Source organism: Electrona antarctica (assembly GCF_951216825.1).
Source record: "Electrona antarctica genome assembly, chromosome: 9".
Classification (NCBI taxonomy): domain Eukaryota; kingdom Metazoa; phylum Chordata; class Actinopteri; order Myctophiformes; family Myctophidae; genus Electrona; species Electrona antarctica.
The window spans coordinates 35,248,561-35,272,003 of NC_136790.1; the positions used below are offsets into that span (position 1 = coordinate 35,248,561).

The 23,443-nt window shown below is 44.9% G+C and overlaps 1 protein-coding gene across 1 annotated transcript in view; it reads left to right on the forward strand.

The window, feature by feature from the left end:
- Window positions 1-23,443, forward strand: part of dip2bb (disco-interacting protein 2 homolog Bb) — a 60,820-nt gene that overhangs the window by 27,893 nt on the left and 9,484 nt on the right. Inside the window, exons 5-28 of the mRNA XM_079511188.1 lie at window positions 72-491; window positions 964-1,104; window positions 1,825-1,944; window positions 2,288-2,485; window positions 7,125-7,216; window positions 7,858-7,968; window positions 8,276-8,399; window positions 8,641-8,750; window positions 10,799-10,901; window positions 11,009-11,073; window positions 12,788-12,881; window positions 12,970-13,089; window positions 13,310-13,424; window positions 13,640-13,779; window positions 13,948-14,084; window positions 14,493-14,573; window positions 15,118-15,245; window positions 15,485-15,599; window positions 15,865-16,066; window positions 16,246-16,358; window positions 17,560-17,640; window positions 18,034-18,157; window positions 18,407-18,528; window positions 19,385-19,496. Of these exons, the coding sequence (XP_079367314.1) occupies window positions 72-491; window positions 964-1,104; window positions 1,825-1,944; window positions 2,288-2,485; window positions 7,125-7,216; window positions 7,858-7,968; window positions 8,276-8,399; window positions 8,641-8,750; window positions 10,799-10,901; window positions 11,009-11,073; window positions 12,788-12,881; window positions 12,970-13,089; window positions 13,310-13,424; window positions 13,640-13,779; window positions 13,948-14,084; window positions 14,493-14,573; window positions 15,118-15,245; window positions 15,485-15,599; window positions 15,865-16,066; window positions 16,246-16,358; window positions 17,560-17,640; window positions 18,034-18,157; window positions 18,407-18,528; window positions 19,385-19,496 (3,168 nt within the window). The remainder of the gene's footprint in view (window positions 1-71; window positions 492-963; window positions 1,105-1,824; window positions 1,945-2,287; window positions 2,486-7,124; window positions 7,217-7,857; window positions 7,969-8,275; window positions 8,400-8,640; window positions 8,751-10,798; window positions 10,902-11,008; window positions 11,074-12,787; window positions 12,882-12,969; window positions 13,090-13,309; window positions 13,425-13,639; window positions 13,780-13,947; window positions 14,085-14,492; window positions 14,574-15,117; window positions 15,246-15,484; window positions 15,600-15,864; window positions 16,067-16,245; window positions 16,359-17,559; window positions 17,641-18,033; window positions 18,158-18,406; window positions 18,529-19,384; window positions 19,497-23,443) is intronic.

Here is a 23,443-nt window from a genome sequence, read left to right on the forward strand (position 1 = left end):
TTCTTTCTCTTTCTCTCTCTCCCTCTCTCTCTCCCTCTCTCTCTCTCTCTCTCTCTCTCTCTCTCTCTCAGACTCTTCATCAGGTTCGGGTTCTGAAGACGAGGGCAGTGGTGGTGCTCCTCCGCCTGAGGTCAACCCCGACCTGCAGAGTCCCGATTGCTGGATCAACCGCTCTGTCCAGGGCTCCTCCACCTCCTCCTCGGCCTCCTCCACTTTGTCCCATGGCGAGGGCAAGCCGCAGCCTCAGCTCCAGCAGCAGCCACAGCCCCAGTCCCAGCATCAAGCCCAGCCTCAGTATAAGCCCCAGTACCAGCCTCAGTACCAGCCTCAATACCAGGCCCAGTATCCACCACAGCACCAAACACAGCGGCAACCCCAGCAGCAACCACAGCACCAACCACAGCGCCAACCACAGCAGCAACCACAGCACCTGTCCCAAACATCAGCTGTGGCAGATATGCTGGCTAACGCTCGCATCGGTGCTCGCATCGGTGAGAGACCCATAATAGGCTAATGGCTTCCTGGTTTTCGCAGACTGTTTCAGGCTGTTAACAATAACACTATTGTCTTGAACTTTACAGCCTTAGTGAACTTCCTGTTTGTAGCCGCTGCCCTTGGAAATGGTCATAAGCTATCAGAGATACCGTTGTTCATTGTTAATTAGCTAACCTACAGCATGTGCGTAGTCATTTTTTTTCTTTTTCTCTTCCTTTTAATTGCAAATAGTGTAAACAGCTGAGCTGACATGATGTTGACAAGGGTTTGACATGCATCCTAGCTACAGTAGTGTTGAAACCGTATATGATATGCATGGATGATCGTACTACTGTTACTGTTACTGCTATACTGCTGCTACCGGTACTGCAGTTTTCTGTGACTTATGTACTGAAATGCACCTTTACCTTTTGAAACTATTTCGCGACTTGATTAAAATTAATTGCACGAACCTCCCGTGGTCCTCAGAGAACAGTGGCCCCCCTCCTGATGTGACCGCTGTGGCCCAAGCCACGATCCGAGGCCCCAGGGTGGACCTGCCCGCCAATAACGTGGTCCGAGGTATGAGCCGTGGACAGAGCCGCTCCAGCATGATGGAGACTGCTGACGGTAATGACAATTTACTACTTCTGTGTGAGTGTTTGTCTGAGGGTGTGTGTCTCTGTTGGAGACACAGACACAGCCTATGCTCAAAATCCTCACTCAGTCTTCTACCAAGATGTAATCAACATTTCCAACGATGTGCTCACAGATCATTAATCAAACTCTACCGTTCTTCTTTTCTTCTGATCTTTTTTTCACGCCCTGACTCACGTTTAATTTTACTGGCAATTTAGGACGAGGTAATCTCCAGAGTAAGGAAACCCCTCATTGCATAATGTGTGTAGCCTCCTGTCTGTGCTGTTCTTCCCTTACAAATGTCCCTTCTGTTTCAAATGTGTGTTTCTTCTAATGTTATGAATCCAGGTCAACTCCACGCACAAAATGAACCCTTGTGTGTTTTCCCAGGCAAAAATAACCAAAAAACAGATACCTAACCCCCACCTCTCACTGCCTGTCATCCCAGCGTTGAGGCAGCCACGGTCTGCTGCTTTCCATTTGCTAAGAGTCATGAACTTCAGTCAATGCGAAAGCTTGAAACCAATCAGAAAAATGTACAGACTTGTGGGTTTTGGAATGAGGAGCAGCAGACTGTGAGGTGCTCAGAGGTCCTTCCACCATGATCGGATGTGTCTAGAGTAGACTGCACCCACTGTGGATTTCTGTCACACCGACAGTGTTTACCTGGGCATTGTGTGACTGTACGTTACCTCCCGTCCCTCCTCATAGGGGTGCCTGTCAACAGCAGGGTGTCCACTAAGATCCAGCAGCTCCTCGCCACGCTCAAGAGGCCCAAACGTCCCGAACTCAGCGAGTTCTTCACAGATGATGTTGAGGAGATTGTGGAAGGTGAGGGGAAATTATTCCGAATTCTAATTCCTGATCGAGAGATCCAAACGTTGAAAGCAGCAATAAAAGCATGGAGCTGAGAGCTGTGCAGACTTTATTTATTACAAATCATTCCAACACAGCTACACAGTAAAATCCCCAGAGTTTAATTATCACTGAGAATTTGGCTGTGTAGAACTGAATTCCTGCCATGTTGACAGTATATAATTCAAACGAAACGTATTTGTGCTTCACTAATCCTCTGTCTCTGTCCCTCTCTCTTACTCTCTCTTACTTTTCCCCCTTTGTCTTACCCTCTCTCTCCCTCTTTTATTATTTCTCTCACTGTCTGTCCCTCCAACAGTACCTCTGCCAGACCCCAACAGACCAAAGCCAGAAGGCCGTCAGATCATGCCAGTGAAAGGGGAGCCCTTGGGTGTGGTCAGCAACTGGCCCCCAGCTTTGCAGGCAGCTTTGGCTCGTTGGGGGGCCACACAGAGCAAAAGCCCTGCGCTCACAGCACTGGACATTACTGGAAAACCCCTCTATACGCTGACCTATGGTGAGACTGTTATGGAAATTGTATATGTCCAACCGGAAGTATATCTTATGTATGTATCTTAATGTATTCAGAAGAACAGCAACAGAAAGCAAACATCATCTCTCAGTAGCCTATTCTCTCCCTCATTACATCTCTCTCTCCTGGTCTCCTCCCCACCAGACCTCCCAAGCTTCTCAGCAGTGTTGCCAACTCTCGTGAGTGAAATAAGCCAACCCACCTCCAAAAACAAGCCAAAAACAAGCCAACTCTTGTGAGAGAAAAAAGCCAAATCTCCCTACGAAAAACAAGCCAAAACAAGCCCAATAATATGGCTTAATAAAAAAAGATCTGATGAATTTATCATTATAAATACTATGTATGTCTATAATAATGCATGTTTTGGTCATGTATTATAATATCACACACAGCCAGGGCTTAATAAGTAGAGGCACCAGACCGATTCTGTCACTCAATGTGATTCACACTCCCCCAAATCTATGGGTATTTACAGTATATACCTCAAAGAAATGTTGGCTTGTTCGATTTTCAAAACAAGCCACCACATTTTTAAAACGAGCCCAAAAAAGCGAAACCCACAACGCAAAAAAAAAAGAAACGCAACTCTGGAAAAATACAAGCCAAACGTTGCGAGAAATAAGCAGACATGGCAACCCTGCTTCTCTCCAGGTCCCCTCTTAGACCCCCGCCACACGAGAACGGATCGGGCTCTTACCCGCACAAGTTTGTAGCCGTCATCAAAGTTTTGAGCGTCCACATTGCGGTTATGTTAATTATGCATGTCGACGTCGTCCAGACGAGCTCGGTAGAGCTGCAGATCGGCTATTTTCGGAGAAGAGATTTCTAGACATTAGTGGCCAAATTTGACTGAGGGACTGCCATTGGATTTTTTTGAGTTTTCGTTTTTTCACGTCATATGAAAGCAGGGAATCATAGCTTCAAATTGACATATTTGTTCAGTTTGACCCACCAGTTCTGGAGATATGGCTTATAGAGTAATGTCTTGCAGAAAACGGCGAGTTGAGAAAACAGGCTTGAAAGGTTCACTTCTGTGGTCTCTAACATTACACCTAGCTACATGTTTCATATTTACATGTCGATTTCAGATCTGACACTTATTTCAGACATGCTCTAGTTAGTATGTGAAGAGTCTGCCTGTGCTATTAACTCATTTTGGATTTTAAAAAGAAAGTTTTTCTCCTCTGGTGAAAAGCTGGAGGTTGCGTGATGGCAGGCTCTCAGTCAAATCTGGTCACACCGGTATTGTGCAAATATAAAATAGCTGTGATACTTATGTAAGTGGTTATGGTGAAATAAACCATTAGCACTTCATGAACAAATGCACAAACAATATTAAAGGCTTCCCTTTACAGGTCAAACAACACCATTCATTCACATATAATGTACACATTAATAAATAACTATTAAGCAATTAATACCAGTGAGCTGGCGGTTATGAAAGGCTCGTCATAAACCTGCATCATTTAAAAAGAACGTATCATGTTGCTGTAAAAAGCCGGCTGATGATCATGGACGCAGCCATCTGTTGTACTGGAGGTGGAAAGCCTGGTGACGTGAGGTTAGTTTGCAGGGGGTGAGGCATGGGCGGAGTTTATTGGGGGCAGGGGGCATCCCCCCCCCCCCTGGTGGCCGGGGGTGGAATTGAAAAGAAAAGAAGTTCAAGATTATTATTTTTTTTGCATGCAATGAAATAAAACTAATTGTCAGAAATAAATCTGAATTTACAATAAATTCATTTTAGAGTAGTCATTATTATATTTTCATAATGACCTGCAACGGAGGTGGATCATAATCTTGGGGAAAAACACGGTTGTCCAAAGCAGCCTATTTTACAGGAATTCCCTACAAAGTAATTTGGAAAAACCAAACGTTCGTTTTCCACCTTTTATTACAAGAAGCATGCGTGGATGGAATATTCAGTTTCAAAGGATGCAGTCTTTTGTTTTGCATGCCGACACTTCCAGAATGCCAGCAAGTCAGTTAAAAAACATGAAACCCCCGTAGTGCTGGAAGTTATATGGAGCAGGCTTGTGTGTGTGTGCTGCTGTAGGCCTACTACCTAAATAACTCATTTGTAGGGGTTAGGGCATTGTAAAAAACGCGAAAATAACAAAATAAAGGTAAAAAGATTGTGAATGCACGCTATGTGTGTGCACAGGATTCCTTCCTGACGTATCCCCCCCCTGGGGGTCAAGTTCAAACTGCGCCCATGGGGCGAGGGGACTATGGCATCACCGTTTCAGCAAATAGGCGGAATTCGCTGTACACACGGAGACGACAAAGTAGAGTCTCCGAAGTTTGTCACTCTGGGAGCCGGTTTCAAAAAGTACCGGTTAAGTCCCCCAAAACGCTGTCTCCGTGTGGCAGAATGGGCAGATCGGCTAAGTACTTGTGCGGGTAACGCAGAATATGTCCTCGTGTAGACAGCACCTTATACTCCAGAAGCAGGTCCATCACAAAGAGTACAATACAATACAGACGCTCTGACTGTCTTGGGCCTCACTCACACTGTTGCAACATGCATACAACATTTGTCTTGTGTCTTGTCCGTGTTTAATGGAAGTCACATGGTTTGACAAAACATTTTGTTTGATGCGGGGGAGGGGGGCACAACACAGCCATCAAACAAAAATGTTTTTCATTCATTCATGTTGCAACAGTGTGAGTGAGGCCTTGGCTGTTGCCACCCCGCTGAGACAGGAACTCCCTAGCCATACCTAAGCCAGGCCCAGCAGGGTCTCATAACAAACAATAGGTGTGACATGGTCTTTTACATACAGCTTGATCAAAGGGTTGATTGGACAATTTACAATTACAATTTAGGCATTTAGCAGACGCTCTTCTTAATACATCTGCACCTGGCTCGCTGATAACAAACTATCTTTACACCTGGGAAAAACTGAATCCATTCTATTCGGATCTAATAGTAATCTCAGCCAGGCAAATGGCTTCTTGGTTAGAGTGGGTGACAATGTTATCACACGTAAAGATGAAATTACCTACCTAGGTTCCATCCTGGAGGCTAATCTTTCCGGTGATAAAATGGCCACCAACGTAATCAAAAAAGTCAACCAAAGAACAAGATTCCTTTACAGGATCTCCTCACTGGTCAACAAAAACACCTTGAAGACCTTAACAGGAGCCCTTGTATAATGTTTCTTTGACTATGCATGCACCTCCTGGTACCACAGCACCTCAAAGGCCCTTAAAACTAGGCTCCAGACTTCCCAAAACAAACTGGTCAGGCTCCTACTTGGCCTCACCCCCCGAACCCACCTCACCCCTGCCCACTTTGACAGGCTGGAATGGCTTAGGGTCATACTACAGGGCCTGTAGTACAGCATCTTGCAATGGGTCTGGTCCACAAGATTCGATACAGCACCAAGATACCCATGTACCTGTCTAGATACTTCCTTAATGTTAACGAAGTCCACACCCATAACACCAGAGGAAGTGCAACGAACCATGTACAACCCAGATTCGGCACAAACAAGGGACTAAATTATTTTCGCTCCTATGCCACCAAAATGTGGAATGCCCTACCAACAGTCATTAAGACATGCAAATCCCTTGACTCCTTCAAAACCGCTCTCAAAGGGCACCAAGGACGGCTGCAATTCGAAACTGGCCTCCGTAAAATTTGAATCTCCCCCCACCGCCCACCACCTTTTTCCCCTCAATGTATATGTTTCTTTTCCCTTTTTACCTCCCTTATGATGAATTCCTGTTCTGTTCTTTGACTATATAGAAGTGTCTATTTGTACGTCTCTAAATGTTTTGATGAATTGAACAAGGTGGACCCTCTTGTAAACACGTGTAATGCTTAATTGGGTCGTCCACTCACAGTTAACAGTCTTTGTATTGAGTTTGTGCTTGAAATGTACTGTAATTCTGCAAACTGTTAATAAATATTTCAATCAATCAATCAAACAAACAGAGCGATTTACAGTAAGCAAGAACAAAAAACATGGTAATACATCAAAACATAAAAGAGTCATCATGAATCCTACGTAAGCTTAAGAACTTAACAGTGGAATATCTATCTAAGGAAACTATATGTGTAATTGTGTATACACTATAGAGTGCTTTAAGTTACATAAGTTGAGCGTGCATACGCCTGTAGGAGGTTGAGGCCAGGACTTCGGCAAGTGCTATGGGCTAAGAAGTCTGAAGAGGTGTGTTTTCAGACACGGCGGAAGATTGGGAGTGAATCTTCAGTTCTGATTGTAATGGGAAGTGCATTCCATAGTTTTGGAGCCAAAAGGGAGAAGAGTTTGGGACGTGTGGAGTGTTGTCCCCGCGCTTTTAGCGAAGGTACTTCCAGCTTGAGTGCTCGAGAGGGTTTGTAGCGTGCAATCATACTTGCAAGATATGGTGGTGCCATACCTTTGGTTGCTTTGAATGCCAGCATCAGAGTTTTGTACTCTGTGTTGTTTTGTACTCTGTGCGGGAGACAGGCCTTCCAACCACATACAATCATGAAATGATAGATCAATATTTGATTTTGTTCACACAGTGAACGCAGTATTTATGACAATGAGTATACCCTTTTCGTCTTTCATGCATACAGTACGTCCTATGCCCAATTCTCATTCTCCACCTTATCTGATCTGTCCAATAGGGAAGCTGTGGAGTCGCAGTGTGAAACTGGCCTTCACCCTCCTGAACAGACTGGGCACCAAAAACGAACAGATCCTCAAGCCTGGAGATAGGGTGAGAAAACATGAGATTGTCAAAGACAACCCCATCATAAATCTCCCATAACCTATTAAACCCTTTTTCATACGATGAACAGTGACATAATGTGCTTCACTTCTAAGTGACAAAAATAATCTGTGGAACGTGTCATGTGGAATGGCTCGAAATGTTATCCCACTAAAAATAAAATCAGCTGATGTACACACAGAGACTTCAGAAGTTATGGTTAGATTTGCGCAGAAATCACAAGTTATGTATTCTGAATGGAAGGTCCTAGGTAGGACCTGATGAAGAAGCAATCCACATTGAAACATTGTCCGTTGCTTTTGCACCTCAATAAAAAAGGCAGTAAGTTGCTCCAGTGCGTTCATTCCTACCTGCGCTGTGCATCTTATAATACATCATCACAAATGTAACATCTTGATTAGCCTATACAAATGTCACAAAACGTGACATCCGGATTTGATTGGCCAAGCTGCATGTGATGTAGTACTCTGATTAGCGCTACTACGGTAGATTAAAATCTAGTTGTGAAGGCTGCATAGTGGCCTTACATTCCCACTATGGGTTATGCTCATAGAGATGGAAAATGTGTGTTCTAGCTGTTACACATCAGACCTTAAATGCAACGTCTGCTGCCTGGCTTGTTACTGTAGGTGGCGCTGGTGTTTCCCAACAGTGACCCGGGGATGTTCTGGGTGGCCTTCTACGGTTGCCTGTTAGCCGAGGTCATCCCTGTTCCTATTGAGGTCCCACTCTCTCGAAAGGTAAGAACTAAGACACTGTGATGAAATGAAATGAAATGATTACTATATTTACCCAGGGTATCTGGGCTAAGCTCAAGAACTTGTTTCCAGCCAGGCCCTGCTCATAGAACATTTCATCGTAGTGGTTCAATACCTTGTTCAAGGGCACTTCAGCGGTGGTAATTTTAACGTGTCGGACCGCTGATTCGAACTGGCGACCCTCCGGTATCAAGACCGCTCCGCAATCCGTTCGGCCACCGCTGCCACGTGCACTGATGGCGCCTTTGCACAGGTATTGAAGTCCTCTGTGTTTGGACTGTTCATGCAGGATGCAGGTAGCAGCCAGGTGGGATTTCTTCTGGGCAGCTGCGGTGTGGGCCTGGCTCTAACCAGTGAGGTCTGTCTGAAGGGACTACCCAAGACGCCCAATGGAGAAATACTACAGTTTAAAGGTCAGAATCTGTCTATAGGATATGAATCTTCCTTCAAGATGATTCATTTTGTTTTATTTCCGTAATCAGGTACAGGTGGCAGAATTACTTTTCCAGCACTGTATAAAGTGAGCAGGGTCTAACATACAGCACTCAAAGCAGAGCAGATTTATAATTATTTATACATTTTGCAATTACATGAAATCTAAACAAATGTATGGGATTCTTCCTTGTTTGTCCCATGGTGTTTTGGGTTTGATAGGCTGGCCTCGGCTAAAGTGGGTGGTGACAGACTCCAAGTATCTGACCAAGCCCTCTAAGGACTGGCAGCCACATATACCTACAGCCAACACTGACTCTGCATATATAGAGGTAGGACTACTGTCTCCATATGCATGTCTGTGCCAAAGTATGCATAAATGTGTGTCTGTCTGTATGTTGTATGTATAGTATGTTTGTATTGAACTGTGTGTATGTGTAGAGTATACCTACCTAGCCTCGCGTAGCCACAGAGGCGTATCTACAATAAAGCAAGGGCAGGCGTCCGCCTGTCCAAATCCATTTCTGGCCTGGCCAAAATCCATACAATGAGAAAAAAAGAGGACAAAAATAAGACATGAGAACTATTAGTGGACCGCTGATTGGCCGTCGCGGTAGAGCGCGACCCTCAATCACCCATTGGAATGTAAATGCAAGCCTTTCAGCCTTTGTATACTACTCGTCTGGCAGGTATATCTCTTTGAAAACCTTTAGTGCTACGATTGTGCGCGGGGAGACGACAATTAACACATCTTGCCTGTCCAAAATGTAATTCTTGCCTGCCCAAAATTTTATTCCTGGAAACGCCACTGCGTAGCCATACTAATATCACTGTGTGGATATTAGTCTGGTTCCCCTCATTGTTAGGATTTTTTCCAAGGGGCGGTTACAAAAAATTCAAACAGACTCTATTGGTTAGACCTTCAACCATTTCAGAGCAGCTCAATGTACGTCAGAGCCCGTCCCATATTTGCATACCGGGCCTTGGTTGGTTATAGCCTGCCTCCTGGATGAATCTGGTTGCTCCCTGCGCTACTTTGGGTCTGTGAAGTCCTCCCACTATAGAGAGTATGCACGTGACACCATCATCAAACCCGGAAGTTATGTAGGAATGCCTACTGAGTGGCAAAAAACTACTTTCTGGCCTTGACAGCTCATACATCCAAACAGAAAGGTCCTATCTGATTGCATTAAACAACATTAAACAATGTTAAACTCACTCTGCATGTTGCTTTGCCACTCGATTTGCCACTCGATGTGCCTTTCACTTTAAGCATGCGCATAGTCTGCATACCCTCTATTGAGAGGTGCCAGACTTAATCTGCCTGGGGCAATACGCATTGCAAAGGCAGATTGAGGGCTGCTTACGTGAGGCTAGAGTATATAGGCCAGTAAATCTAAGCAAAGAAAAGGGGTGTGACCCAAAATAAATTGCAATAGTAATCATTCAAGGTCTTAGGGTCATCCAAATCACATCAAATTGTGAATCATGGAAAGTTGGGGTACCATTAAAAACCTATAAGGCAAATATTTCAATTTAATTATGCTTTAAGTAGCATGTGGCTTGTCAAACTAGGGGGTTTTTCATGATTCTGAATCCATTCCAAGCATTAGCTTTGCACGAAAAACACTCCTTGGGCTAAATTCGGGCCATAGCCACTTGTTGCACATATGTGCCCAAATGTGATGACCTCATCACATTTGGCTATGGCCGTTTTTAGCCAAAGGACGTGTTTTTCGTGCAAACCTCATGGTTCCAAATAATTTATTCAGAATCATGAATAACCCCTAGTTTGACACGTCGTATGCTATTTAAAGCATTTTTTTTATTTGAAATGTATATGCCTTATATAGGTTTTCAATGGTACCCCAACTTTCAACGCCTGAATTTACCATGATCCACAATTGTTCAATAAAACAATTTGTAACATGTTATTTGGATGACCCTAAGGATCAGAAAAACTTTGAACGATTACTATTGCAATTTCTCTTGGGTCAAACCTTAGACTGGCTGGCCTAATACCTGTATGTAGCAGTGGTTATCAAACAATTACATTTCAAGCACCTCCATAACTCTTTCTTCTTAGTTACAACAACATTGTTCTTGTGAAGCCTGTTGTTATTTTATGTGAAGTATTTGGTCATCACGCTGTGGGAACCAACACGGGCACTGGTCACGAGGACGTCCCACATTAACACGTGGACACGTACTCAAGAAAGATGCAGGAGCGCAACATACAGACGAGCCAGATGTATGGAGAACCGGGATGACTGGAGGCGACGATAGAGGGCTCGTCTGAGCATGACCTAGAGACCGCACTAGGGGATGGACACAACATGTCTTGTTATTTTCTAATTGCTTGTGTTGTCTCTTTGTATAGTACAAGGCCAACAAAGAGGGCACAGTAATGGGTGTGGCTGTGTCTAAAGTAGCCATGTTGACCCACTGCCAAGCAATGACCCAGGCCTGCAACTACTGTGAAGGTGAGACTGGAGCTTACTGGGGAGAGGTACTGTAGTTCACCTGAATGACTGCTGTTCACCATCAATTTGTCCAAACCCTGATGATATGTCTGCGTCTATGTCCTCAGGAGAGACACTTGTGAATGTCCTGGACTTTAAGAAGGACATGGGTCTATGGCATGGAGTTCTCACCGTGAGTTAACACTCTTACATTATGCCTACTGTAATACAAGTTGTAGAAATAAAATCACTCAATGTTTCTTCTCAGTACTATGTTATCATTCATTACACTGTACTTGAACCATAGCTTGATTGCATTCCCATTCAATTGTTGTTTTTTTGCATTTTTCTCCCCAATTTGGTCGTTAAGTTTATTAACTCCATCCACACACATTTGTGAAATTGTGTGTTGTCACTGCTGTTGTATCCTACTGACTCGCCTGCCAGTGAGGAGGCCCCACCGGGAGGACGTGGAGCCTCCGTCCTACTCCTCACACTTAACACTCCCTGCTGACAGGTGCAGCGCCAGACTGTAGGAGTATGTGCAGTGACAAGCCCCAGACCGTAGGAGTATGTGCAGTGACAAGCCCCAGACCGTAGGAGTATGTGCAGTGACAAGCCCCAGACCGTAGGAGTATGTGCAGTGACAAGCCCCAGACCGTAGGAGTATGTGCAGTGACAAGCCCCAGACCGTAGGAGTATGTGCAGTGACAAGCCCCAGACCGTAGCAGTATGTGCAGTGACAAGCCCCAGACCGTAGCAGTATGTGCAGTGACAAGCCCCAGACCGTAGCAGTATGTGCAGTGACAAGCCCCAGACCGTAGGAGTATGTGCAGTGACAAGCCCCAGACCGTAGGAGTATGTGCAGTGACAAGCCCCAGACCGTAGCAGTATGTGCAGTGACAAGCCCCAGACCGTAGGAGTATGTGCAGTGACAAGCCCCAGACCGTAGCAGTATGTGCAGTGACAAGCCCCAGACCGTAGGAGTATGTGCAGTGACAAGCCCCAGACCGTAGCAGTATGTGCAGTGACAAGCCCCAGACCGTAGGAGTATGTGCAGTGACAAGCCCCAGACCGTAGCAGTATGTGCAGTGACAAGCCCCAGACCGTAGGAGTATGTGCAGTGACAAGCCCCAGACCGTAGGAGTATGTGCAGTGACAAATAGCACCCTCCCCGGAGCCCGGCTTACCCCTATGAACACAATTGTGTTCGTATATAGACATTCAACAAAGCCGGATTCAGAGGGGAAAGGATGGAAATATTATCCAAGAACCAAGTAGCACAAAAAGTGCATTAGCATTTCAATAACCCCGAGGGAGGCATAATGCCGAAATGCATTGGTGCTTTTTTAACATTCTGTTTGCCCTCTAAATAAAGGCTTGTTAACGCAACATGCCCTGGGCCAAGTTCCTTTCTTTTTGATCTTCCTCCTCTATCCTGTCCATATCGTTCCACCACTCATCCTTGCCTAATCCACCTAGCCGTGGCCAAATACATTATTATGTATTTGGCTACGGACCCCAATTTGAAAAGAGTTTGTGCCATGGACCCTCATAACAGAAGATTTGTCCAGATCTGTCAAAAAAAAGTAAAACAATATCAGATCTACATGCTCACATCGAATCACTACACATTGTGAGCTTGTGGGGCAGCTATGTTTGAATCACTAGTGAGGGTCCTCGAAACCCCACTTTGAAAACCATTATTATAGACTTAGAATGTGTCTCAGATCAATCATAATCAAGCACCGTAATTATACATTTTATAATATTATATTACCCTCCGTTGTGCCTGGCCCTAGATTCAGATTCTTGTGCTCCTAATTACAGAAGTACAATTTCCCTTTGTGTTTCTTCTATGAAAATCTTATGTTGTATTAGTCCTCTAATGAGTTATTTTTCTGCAGGCTGTGATGAACAGGATTCATACCATCAGCGTTCCCTATGCTGTAATGAAGGCCTGTCCTCTGTCCTGGGTGCAAAGAGTCCATATCCATAAAGGTGACTGCACTGTTTCTCCGTAGCATTTAATGCAGTGACTTTGGATTTACGTTACAGTGAGTTATGTGACGATCATGTCATCCCGCAGCTCGTGTAGCGTTGGTGAAGTGCCGTGACCTGCACTGGGCCATGATGGCCCATAGGGAACAGAGAGACACCAGCCTGGCGTCACTGCGTATGCTTGTAGTTGCCGACGGCGCTAACCCATGTGAGTACTTGCGCAGAACTTTGAGCTTGCTAAAATCTCATCTCTTAAAAACTTGAGATGCAGTATTTGAGTGTGACAGTGTGCCTTGTCTCTCTCTCTCTCTCTCTCTCTCTCTCTCACACACACACACACACACACACACACACACACAAACTCTCTCTCTCTCTCTCTCTCTCTCTCTCTCTCTCTCTCTCTCACACTCTCTCTCTGCCTCCTCCAGGGTCAGTGTCATCTTGTGATGCCTTCCTGTGTGTGTTCCAGTCCCATGGGCTGAAGCCTGAGGTCATCTGTCCCTGTGCTACCTCCCCCGAGGCCATGACAGTGGCCATACGCAGGTACAACACTGACACACTTGTACTAGACATTTTGCTACAGCAGTGTAGTATAGCAAGTATACACAGGCTGGTGCACAGCAGTAGCATGCATGCATGGATGGGAGGACAGATGGACAGCTGAACGGACAGATGGTATGGGTGACCAGGGGTAGACGCCGTTCAAGTGGATGTAGGGGATGGCTTGTTTATGTTTGTTTCTGTTCACTCCTGTGTAGACCAGGAGTGCCTGGCACACCACTTCCCGCCCGTGCCATCCTCTCCATGACTGGACTGAGCCACGGGGTGATCAGGGTCAACACGGAGGACAAGAACTCTGCCCTCACAGTGCAGGATGTGGGCCATGTGATGCCTGGAGGTGAGGATGGAGAGAGGAATGAAATAAGAAGAAAAAACTAACTAGAAATGGGAAATGTATGGGGATGGGCTTGATGAGAAATGAGCTATTAAAAGTATGGTATTCATTTGAATAGCTCCTGTTGGTGCATATACATCATGTCACAGTGGTGTGTGTGTGTGTCCACAGCCCTGATGTGCATTGTTAAGCCCGACGGGCCTCCTCAGCTATGTAAAACAGACGAGATAGGAGAGATAGTGATCAACTCCCGTTCTGGAGGCAACATGTACTACGGCCTGCCTGGTCTCACCAAAAACACCTTTGAGGTATGGAACTAAACCTTGAGTGTGTGGATACCGTTGTTGTAGGAAGGTTCCATAAAATGTTTCTTGCTGTGTTATAATAGATAAATAGACTGTTTCATACAGCTTCATGTTGTGCTAGTAGACGAGCCAAAAGCCTTGAATTCCTCAGGTCCGCTGTTGGTTGGTTACTAATATACATTAATATACTGTATATTTTACTTTTGCATAGTTTGCATAGATACCGGTAATACAACCAGTTAACATTGACTGATGATAGGCCAGGTTGGGGAGAGATCCTTCTTTCTCACCAGAATAATAACTACTGGATATTGTATCTAAGCTAACAGCTGATCAACAAGGGTTTATTTTATTTTATTCAGTATCCATTCTAATAACATCAAGGCCATCTTGGTATGATTGTGTTTGCAGGTAATTCCAGTCAATGCCAGTGGCGCTCCAATTGGAGAGATTCCGTTTGTGAGGTCGGGACTCCTGGGATTCATTGGCCCTGTAAGTTAAGACTTACCTGTTGGCTGTCAAATGTACAATGTGTGTTTCACAAGCAGAAGCATATGGGTCAATGTGGAGGCACTCTTATCAGTAGATATTGCCCTGTGCTTTCCCCTGTGCTGATGTCTGTGGAGTTTGAAAGCACATGATTTAGTTTTAGTAATAGTCTTTTGAATAAAATTCCATTTCGTTTTTGTCACCTTTTAGTCATCTGAAATGTTTTAGTTGACTAAATATAATGAGATTTTAGTCGACTAAAACTACAGTTGATTTTATTTCAGCTTGTAGTCGTATATCTCACCCGAGCACAATCAAACATAAAATGACTTGATCTCTTCTCCACTAGTCCCTCCCTAACATTTTAGTCTACTTTTTATTTGTTAACGAAATTGTCAATATATTTAGTCTTAGTTTTAGTCATCATAGCTTACTTCGTTTTTTATCAAGTTTTTATTTAGTTTTCGTCAGTGAAAAAATTTAGTCGACGAACATTTTTCGTCATAGTTTTAGTCTTTAATCACTTGCTGTCCTGCTGTCTCCACAGGGTAGTCTGATCTTTGTGGTGGGGAAGAACGAGGGCTTGCTGAATGTCAGTGGACGCAGACACAACGCTGATGACCTGGTGGCCACGGCTCTGGCTGTGGAGCCGGTCAAAACGGTGTACCGCGGGAGGTAAAATATATGTGTGCGTGGTGGGGCTGTTTGGGCGAAGACAACTGTACATAAATTGTTTAGGAAACAGAAGGATTCTGCACTGTAGGTAAAGTGTGTGGGTGTCTCCTGACATCTGATGGTAGAGAGTAGGTACTGTAGGTACAAAGTGGAAAAGAATTTTGTGTGATATTGGCAAAAAGTAATCTCAAACTGCATATATATAAAACTGTGTGTGTGTGTGTGTGTGTGTGTGTCAGGATCGCTGTATTTTCAGTGACAGTTTTCTATGATGAGAGGGTAGTGATCGTGGCAGAACAGAGGCCAGATGCCAGCGAGGAGGACAGTTTCCAGTGGATGAGCCGTGTTATACAAGTAAATAATGTCACAATACAGACACCTATTACTACACATTAACTGATTTCTCAAAATGCTGTTTATCCATTTCATGGGTTCACAATTTCAGTTCTCAATAGTTGTTGTTTTGTAAGAATATAGTTCACTTTTTATCAAATGGCGGATATCTCATTCTGGAAATGAGTTTATAAACAGTCCAAAATATGCGATTACACATATATACCCACTCTCTCTCTATCCAGTATTGTCCTGCTGTTTGCTGAGTCTTTGTTGGTGTTTCCAGGCAATAGATAGCATGCACCAGGTAGGTGTGTACTGCTTGGCGCTGGTCTCTGCCAACACCTTACCCAAGACCCCGCTGGGAGGGATCCACATTTCAGACACCAAGCAGTTCTTCCTGGAGGGGAACCTGCACCCCTGCAACATCCTGATGTGCCCACATACCTGTGTCACCAACCTGCCCAAGCCACGGCAGAAACAGCCAGGTGCAATGCACACGTTGTCTTCGTGTGTGTGTGTGTGTGTGTGTGTGTGTGTGTGTGTGTGTGTGTGTGTGTGTGTGTGAGAGAGAGAGAACAAGAGAGAGGGGAGAGAGGCAGGTGTTTAAGAGATAAATATAGCAATGTGCCTGTGAAATAATTTTGAAACTCTGTATGTTTTGCAGTGGGTGTGGGTCCAGCTTCCATTATGGTGGGTAACCTGGTGGCTGGGAAGAGGATTGCTCAGGCCTCGGGGAGAGACCTGGGTATGATTGAAGACCAGGACCTTGTTAAGAAGGTAATACGACCACACGCATGCAGCCACACACACACACACACACACACACACGATATATGTATATGATATCCTCTGTCTCTCTTTGCTATATCTTCATCCACATAGATTGTTAGGGACAGAGTTTGTTTGTTTAATGGCAGGTTCAATCAAAGGTCAGTTGTTTGTATTGAAATGTTGGACTGTCTCTTCTATCTTTCTGCTTTCGTAACTCTGGACATACGTAGCTCTGTATGTGGCCCACCATGATGGTAAGAATCGTGGTTCTTCTCACACTCATTTCTTAATTTCTGCCTGTCATTGCCTATGTTGTATTGTGGCGTTATGTTTATTTTCACATCCATATGAACATTACTTTTTATTATTATTATGACATTGTGTTTGGATGCAAAGTGAGCAAGAAAATGGCATGCTTCTAGATATTTCACTGTATGTGGTGGTAGGACACTCTAAATCAGTGGGTCATTATTTTAATGGGTAGATTGGCTCTGTCTGCATAGTATACACATCCTCGACGTCTGTACATTTGCCAGTGATAATCACATTACGTGAACTCATGCCAGGAAGCAGTCTGAATATAATATGCAGTTATGCACGCTACAATCTTTACTTAAGCACTTAAGTATTAACATCCTCTTTAATTTCTCAGAGTTTTATTAAGAGATTAAAGGTAGGGCAAGTGATATTTCTTGGTTAAAAGGATAAAGCACTATTTTCTGATAGTAATCATTGCTATAGATAGAGTGATTGTTCAGTAACAGGAGACCCCCCCCCCCCCCCCTATTTCTCTAGCTCTTCAATAAACAGAAAATACATTTTCAGGTGGGTTGCAAAATTTCAGTCAATCAGGAGAGAGTACCCATTTATCTGCTTCATTTCTATAGTCTTCCAGTTCCAATTTTGTCTGCTCATTTCTTTGTGTCATCATATCCAGGCATGAAAATGCATTTTCTGTTCAATAAAGAGCTGGGGAGACCTGCAGACTTCTGTTACTGAACAACCTGTAGCAATGAGTACTCTCAGAATAAAGAGCTACTTAACACTTACTTTAACCAAAGAAAATCACAGCCTACCTTTAAATTAGCTTCCTTCCATCGACAAAATAAACGTGCTTTATGTGATTTCTCTATTTTATTAATGTATCAAATTAAAATAAATCAACACAAATGTAAAGGAGTGATGTGGAATTATTTGTTTCCATCAGCATCAGTATTTGAGCGAGGCTCTGCAATGGAGGGCACAGACGGACCCAGACCATGTTCTGTATGTGCTGCTCAATGCCAAGGTACGACTCAGATCTTTTACTCTGCATACACACACTCAAAGTGTCAGAATTTGTCTTTGTGACATTGGAGAGATATTGACATCTATCTACATCTCACGCATTACAGCACATAGTCAGTGTAAGACATAGCCTGGACATACAGTATTAGACAATAGTTGATTGTAGAGCCTAACCAATGCAAAGTAATGGCCAATATATCTACTTGAATGCTGTGCAGCAGTGCTGCAGCTGACATACTGACATACTGTATTTGCTCTCACATACTGTACACAGCTCATGCACATGACTGGCATACTTCCTTGTCAGCGTCACTCACACAGCGGTCTACATTCATTACTGTAAGTGTAAAACGTTTGACTGTGTCTCTCTGCACCATCTCCCACCGTCCTTCAGGGGGTGTCGGTGTGCACTGCCACCTGCCTGCAGCTTCACAAACGAGCGGAGAAGATTGCAGCAGCCCTCAATGAGAAAAGCAGCATCAACACAGGAGAAAATGTTGTCCTGCTCTATCCTCCCGGTAGGTTCTGACTGAGCCACACTGACACAAATACTGAGCTTTATTATTAGTAGTAGTAGTTCATTCACTTCTTTATTTTTGTTCCTCTTACAAATTATTTATTATTAAAAAAAAAAGAAAAGAAAAAAATGTATCTATTCTCATCCTTCTGGCCCACCTTTCTTTCTCTCTTTTCATCCTCTCTGTCTCTCTCTCTCTCTTTCTCTCTCTCTCTCTTTTTCCATCTCTCTTTGTCTGTCTCTCTTTCAGGCATTGATCTGATAGCCGCTTTCTATGGCTGTCTCTATGCTGGTTGTGTTCCTGTAACAGTCAGACCTCCACATCCTCAGAACCTGGCAGCCACACTGCCCACTGTTCGCATGATCATTGATGTAAGTGTGGGTGTATTTATTTCTGACGTGTGCAGTCACGCATGTGTGCGCACACACACACACACACACCCACCCGCTTCAAATGTTATCAACCGATATCAACCAGTGGGTTACTTATCAAGACGGCTGCGATTAGGAAACACGGAATTGAAATTACTGCCGCCGAAGCGAAAACATTGTGGAACTGAATGTGGCCGGTTAAGACTGATATGAGGGCCCAGGCGGTGGCGTAACCGTCTGGGCACCCGACTGGTAATCCAGTCGCAGTGTGCCGCGGGTTCGACTCCCGAGCCCGACACGGCCTTTACTGCATGTCTTCCCCCATCTCTCTCCCGTTTCCTGTCAGCCTACTGTCTGTCCCTTCAAAAAACCAATAAAAGGCGTAAGCCGCAAAAAAAATATCTTAAAAAAAAAGAAAAAAAGACTGATATGAGGTTAGGGGACTTACGAGGCCGGTTAAGACTGAGGTTATGGTTAGGGTTAGATTTAGGGTTAGGGTCAGGGTCAGTAATAGTCGGACAATGCGACCCAACGCCACATCGGACGTCGTCTTGATAAGTAACCTACTGGTTGATAATGATATCAGATGATTTTCATTCGAATCCGCTGCACACACACACACTTTCGAGTGCAATAATAATCATAGTGATACTGATCTTCCAGGCTACATTAATTCTTCATTGTGTGACCACGTCGTACTGTATGACAAAAACTTCAGTTTGTCATGTGTTTTTTGAGTGTTTTTCTTTACTTAAAGGCACTTTTATCACTGAATACATGTTTATTTGTGTAGTTAGTAACAATACTTTTCTCATAAACAAACACTATTATATTAATTATTATATGTTGTTCCTAGGTCAGTAAAGCAGCGTGTATTCTCACCACTCAAACCCTCATGAGAATTCTACGCTCTAAAGAGGCTGCTGCATCTGTGAACATTAAAACATGGCCAACGATCATAGACACAGGTGAAGTACCAACTCAATGTTTACACACTTAAGGCCTTTTCAGACAGGGAGCAACTGACGCGCCTAGTAATTCATTTTCAATGAGAGGTGTGCGTTTATTTTGGCAAGCGTATATTCACGGGTGCAGTCCTGTGAAATTTCCGCGTGTGCTCGTTTTGTGCGCACGCCTGTGGGCGACTATACCTGGATTGTGCTGAGCTTTATTTTCACGATATGCGTCCTGCGGCCTCTCATGAGCAGACCTGTCGCTGGTCCAGGCGACAACGTCTGCGTCTCTCGCTCCCTGTCTGAAAGGACCTTTACTGTGTAGAGCTGTAGACAAACACTGATGCTCACATGATAGAACGCAAGTTATGTATATAACTATGGTTCTATGAATACCGGATGACCGCCAGAGGGCGGTGATTTCATCACCTGGATATACATCGCGCGCACACGCAGAGGTCGAATATTAATACCAACACTGTCACTCGTGACCCCCTGTGGGCGTGAGCCACCGATATAGGTGCCCAGTTCACAGGGTTCATCCTCCTGAAATCTTTTCGTCGGGATTCCGAGTGACAATGAACTCTGGCGGTCATCCGGTATTCATAGAACCATAGTTATATACATAACTTGCGTTCTATTTCATACCTACTGACCGCCAGAGGGCGGTGATTTCATCACCTGGATGACTCATACCAACATGGTCACGAGGAATCTGCGCTTACCGAGGTCGGTTTGCAGATCTAATGGACAGCCAAACAGCCGTCACCACAGGGTGAGGGAGAGTCAGGTTGGCTGACTCTTGGCAAAAGCCCAAAACAGATGGAGCCCATTTGGCTGCACTGCAGCACAGATGTCCACCCCCTGGTCTGGCATGTCAAAATGCCTCTGGGGAGGCCTTGAGGCCTACTGAAGAAATCTACCTCAACGCAACAATCAGAGTACCTCTAAGTGTTGCGTTAGTCTCTGTTGAATCAAGGCACAGCCTTTCCTGTGCCCTTTATCACAGACAAAAACAACCAAACAGCCATCACAGCTATGCCGTGCCACAGAGCCCGGACAGGGCACAATAGGCAGGTACTAGAATGCTCCATGCCTGGCTGTGGCGCAAACTAAAAATGATAGGCTAGCCAACGTGAAAGGCAGAAAGTCCTTGAAGACATAAGAGGGATTGGCGAATGGTAAACCCAGACCCATCGGCATCCCAGTCTCAGGCACCGGGCAGGGCCTGAAGACAACCTACTCACTTCCGTAGGGTCGCAGTGAGGGCAAATGGTACTAGTAGATAGCCATTTGAGAACGGCCCGATCCAAGGGCTGGGGACAAAGTCCATCCAAACCTGGTAGAGTGGTACCTCGTACCAGATGGTAGGGGGCGATTGCTCGCCCCGTCAGCGTGGCTGATGGCATACCCACAATAAAGTGTGACCGCCGCTGTCCAGAGAGAGCGCAACCTTTATTAGAGCCATCATAGCCAATGAAGAGCCGTTCTGACCACCAAGTGCATGTGGTAGGTCTAACATAATAGGCTCTCAGGGCCCGTACTGGGCACAACAGTTCTCAATCACAATTACTCTCCTGGTGGAGAGGTTAAGGCTGTCAATATCACAGGCAGGTATTGAAAACACAGAGCAACATGGTGGTGCTTTGTCTCAACTAAACCACAGTTTACTTGTGTTGGCGTGCAACGCCCTGGTGCAGGATGCACAAGAATCAAGTAGGGTTCGGACAATAGGCATGATTGTCAGTGGTCAGTTTACGCAGCCGAAGGTGACCCGGGTGAGAATGCACCCTCTCCCTAAACTGTGACAGGGGATTCTGTCTGTGGGGAGGCCAAAGCACTTCATCGAGAAGCTGCAGTAGATGATTCGGCTGCCGTGGTAACCAAAAACGAACCTCAAGTCGCGTATAGCCCGCCCAATATGAAAAACAAATTGAGGCGGAAACATGGAAACTCATACTTCCTGACCGGTATGGTGGCACCATACTACTGTGAGACTGCCTCTGCCTATCCTGTGAAGGATACACGACACCAAAAGTGGCAGTGTAGAGAAGACTTACAAGAAGTCGCCTGGCCAGGGGTGGGCCAGAGTGTCCTGCCCTAACGGTCAGCGCCGGAAGGGAGAACTACAGTTGGCCACGCGTCAAGCGCTCAAGGCCAAATATCCTGCTCTGCCGTACATATGCCCAGTGATACGAAACATCATCGGATCCAAGAGGCTTAAATGGGAAGCATGTCCGCCGCCTGGACTGTATACCCAACAAGAGCATTGCTATGAAACCAGCAAGATGAGGCAAGACCTCCTGCAGAGACTGACTGGATCGAGCGACCCCTTAGTGGGTCGGAAGATAGACTGTTGACATATCATGTTACGAACAAAGTCTAAACATCCCAAGGGCCAAGTCCACTGCACACTGGCCCAGTACATCACAGAATACTGCCCATGTCAAAGCAGTAGTGAGTACCAGGTACACAATGTCGTGGTTATACGAAGATCTAACCCTCAGCAGTTCGCTATGGGACGCGTCCCAACTTGGGCGCGGACAACAGAAGTACTTATAGTACACTCACATTCTATTAAGAATATAAGAGAATGGGCCTCTTTTGCGTCATGACGTAGCACGTGCCCTCTCGACGAGGGCATAAAAGCACGTACTCGCGCATGCCTCGCTTATATCTCTTATAACCATGGTTACTGCGTAACCTTCAGAGAATGGCAGCAGAGCGAAACACACTCTCAATGCCAGTGAACCAGTCAGCCACAGCGTTACGCTTATTGATCATCTGTACGCACAGTATGTCATTAATACAATGCAGACATGGCGAAGAGCGGAGACCACTCATGCCTATGTCAAGTACACAATATGATAGTGGCGGGGCGGAACATGCCCTCGGTGCTAGTGAAACTGACCATCAGTACACACAGTATGTCAACAATACTATGTAGACATGGCGAAGAGCGAAGACCACTCAAGCACACAGTATGACAGCAATGGAGCGAAACACACCCCCAGTGTCAGTGATAATGCAGCAAAAGAGCATGATCACTCAAGCTACAGTACTTCTATGTACAGTAGACATGGCGAAGAGCGAAGACCACTCAAGCACACAGTATGACAGCAATGGAGCGAAACACACCCCCAGTGTCAGTGATAATGCAGCAAAAGCTACAGTATCAAGTACACTACATATGTACCCGCCAATGTATCCTGTTGTCTTGCCCCCAAGACGGATCAGGGCAGTTGCTGCAAAGGCAGCTAATGAGGACTAGTCCAAATAGGAATAAGCACAGCATTATATGCCTATTGATATTGATTATCAGTACATGTTATGTACATGTATAACGCTGAGGAAGGCCATACAGGCCGAAACGCGTAAGCTTGTTCACTCTCGTCAGAGGTAAATAACAATCATGCAAAAGGACATACAATGAGTGCTGCATTTTCTTCACCTCAACTTATCAGTACATGTTACCAATACTATGCAGACATAGGGAAGAGCACTCAGCACATGCCCAGTGGCGTATCTACAATAAGGCGAGGACAGGCGTCCGCCTGTCCAAATCCATTTTCTGCCTGGCCAAGATGTAATTCTTGCCTGCTCAAAATGTAATGCCTGTAAATGCCACTGCCCCTGCCAAGTAGATAGTTTGATAACCACGCAATGGTAAAGCGATAGACGCTTGAACCATTATATTAGTAATTGTACTGCCAAGCACAAACAAGTATTACCCAAACAGCAGCTGAGCGGATCACACTCAAGCTATGAAATACAAGCACTATGCCTATCTCAGATAGCAGTACACACTTAAGTTAAGCTGTGACGTTAAGCACACTGTGACAACATTGTCATATTCCTGCTTGATATAACGAGCAAAACAAACTAGCAAGTCAGCACTGAGCTGCGTTTACAACTTGACATGCATTTGAAAAAGTTTGTTCCTTAACCAGAAATCGTCTGGG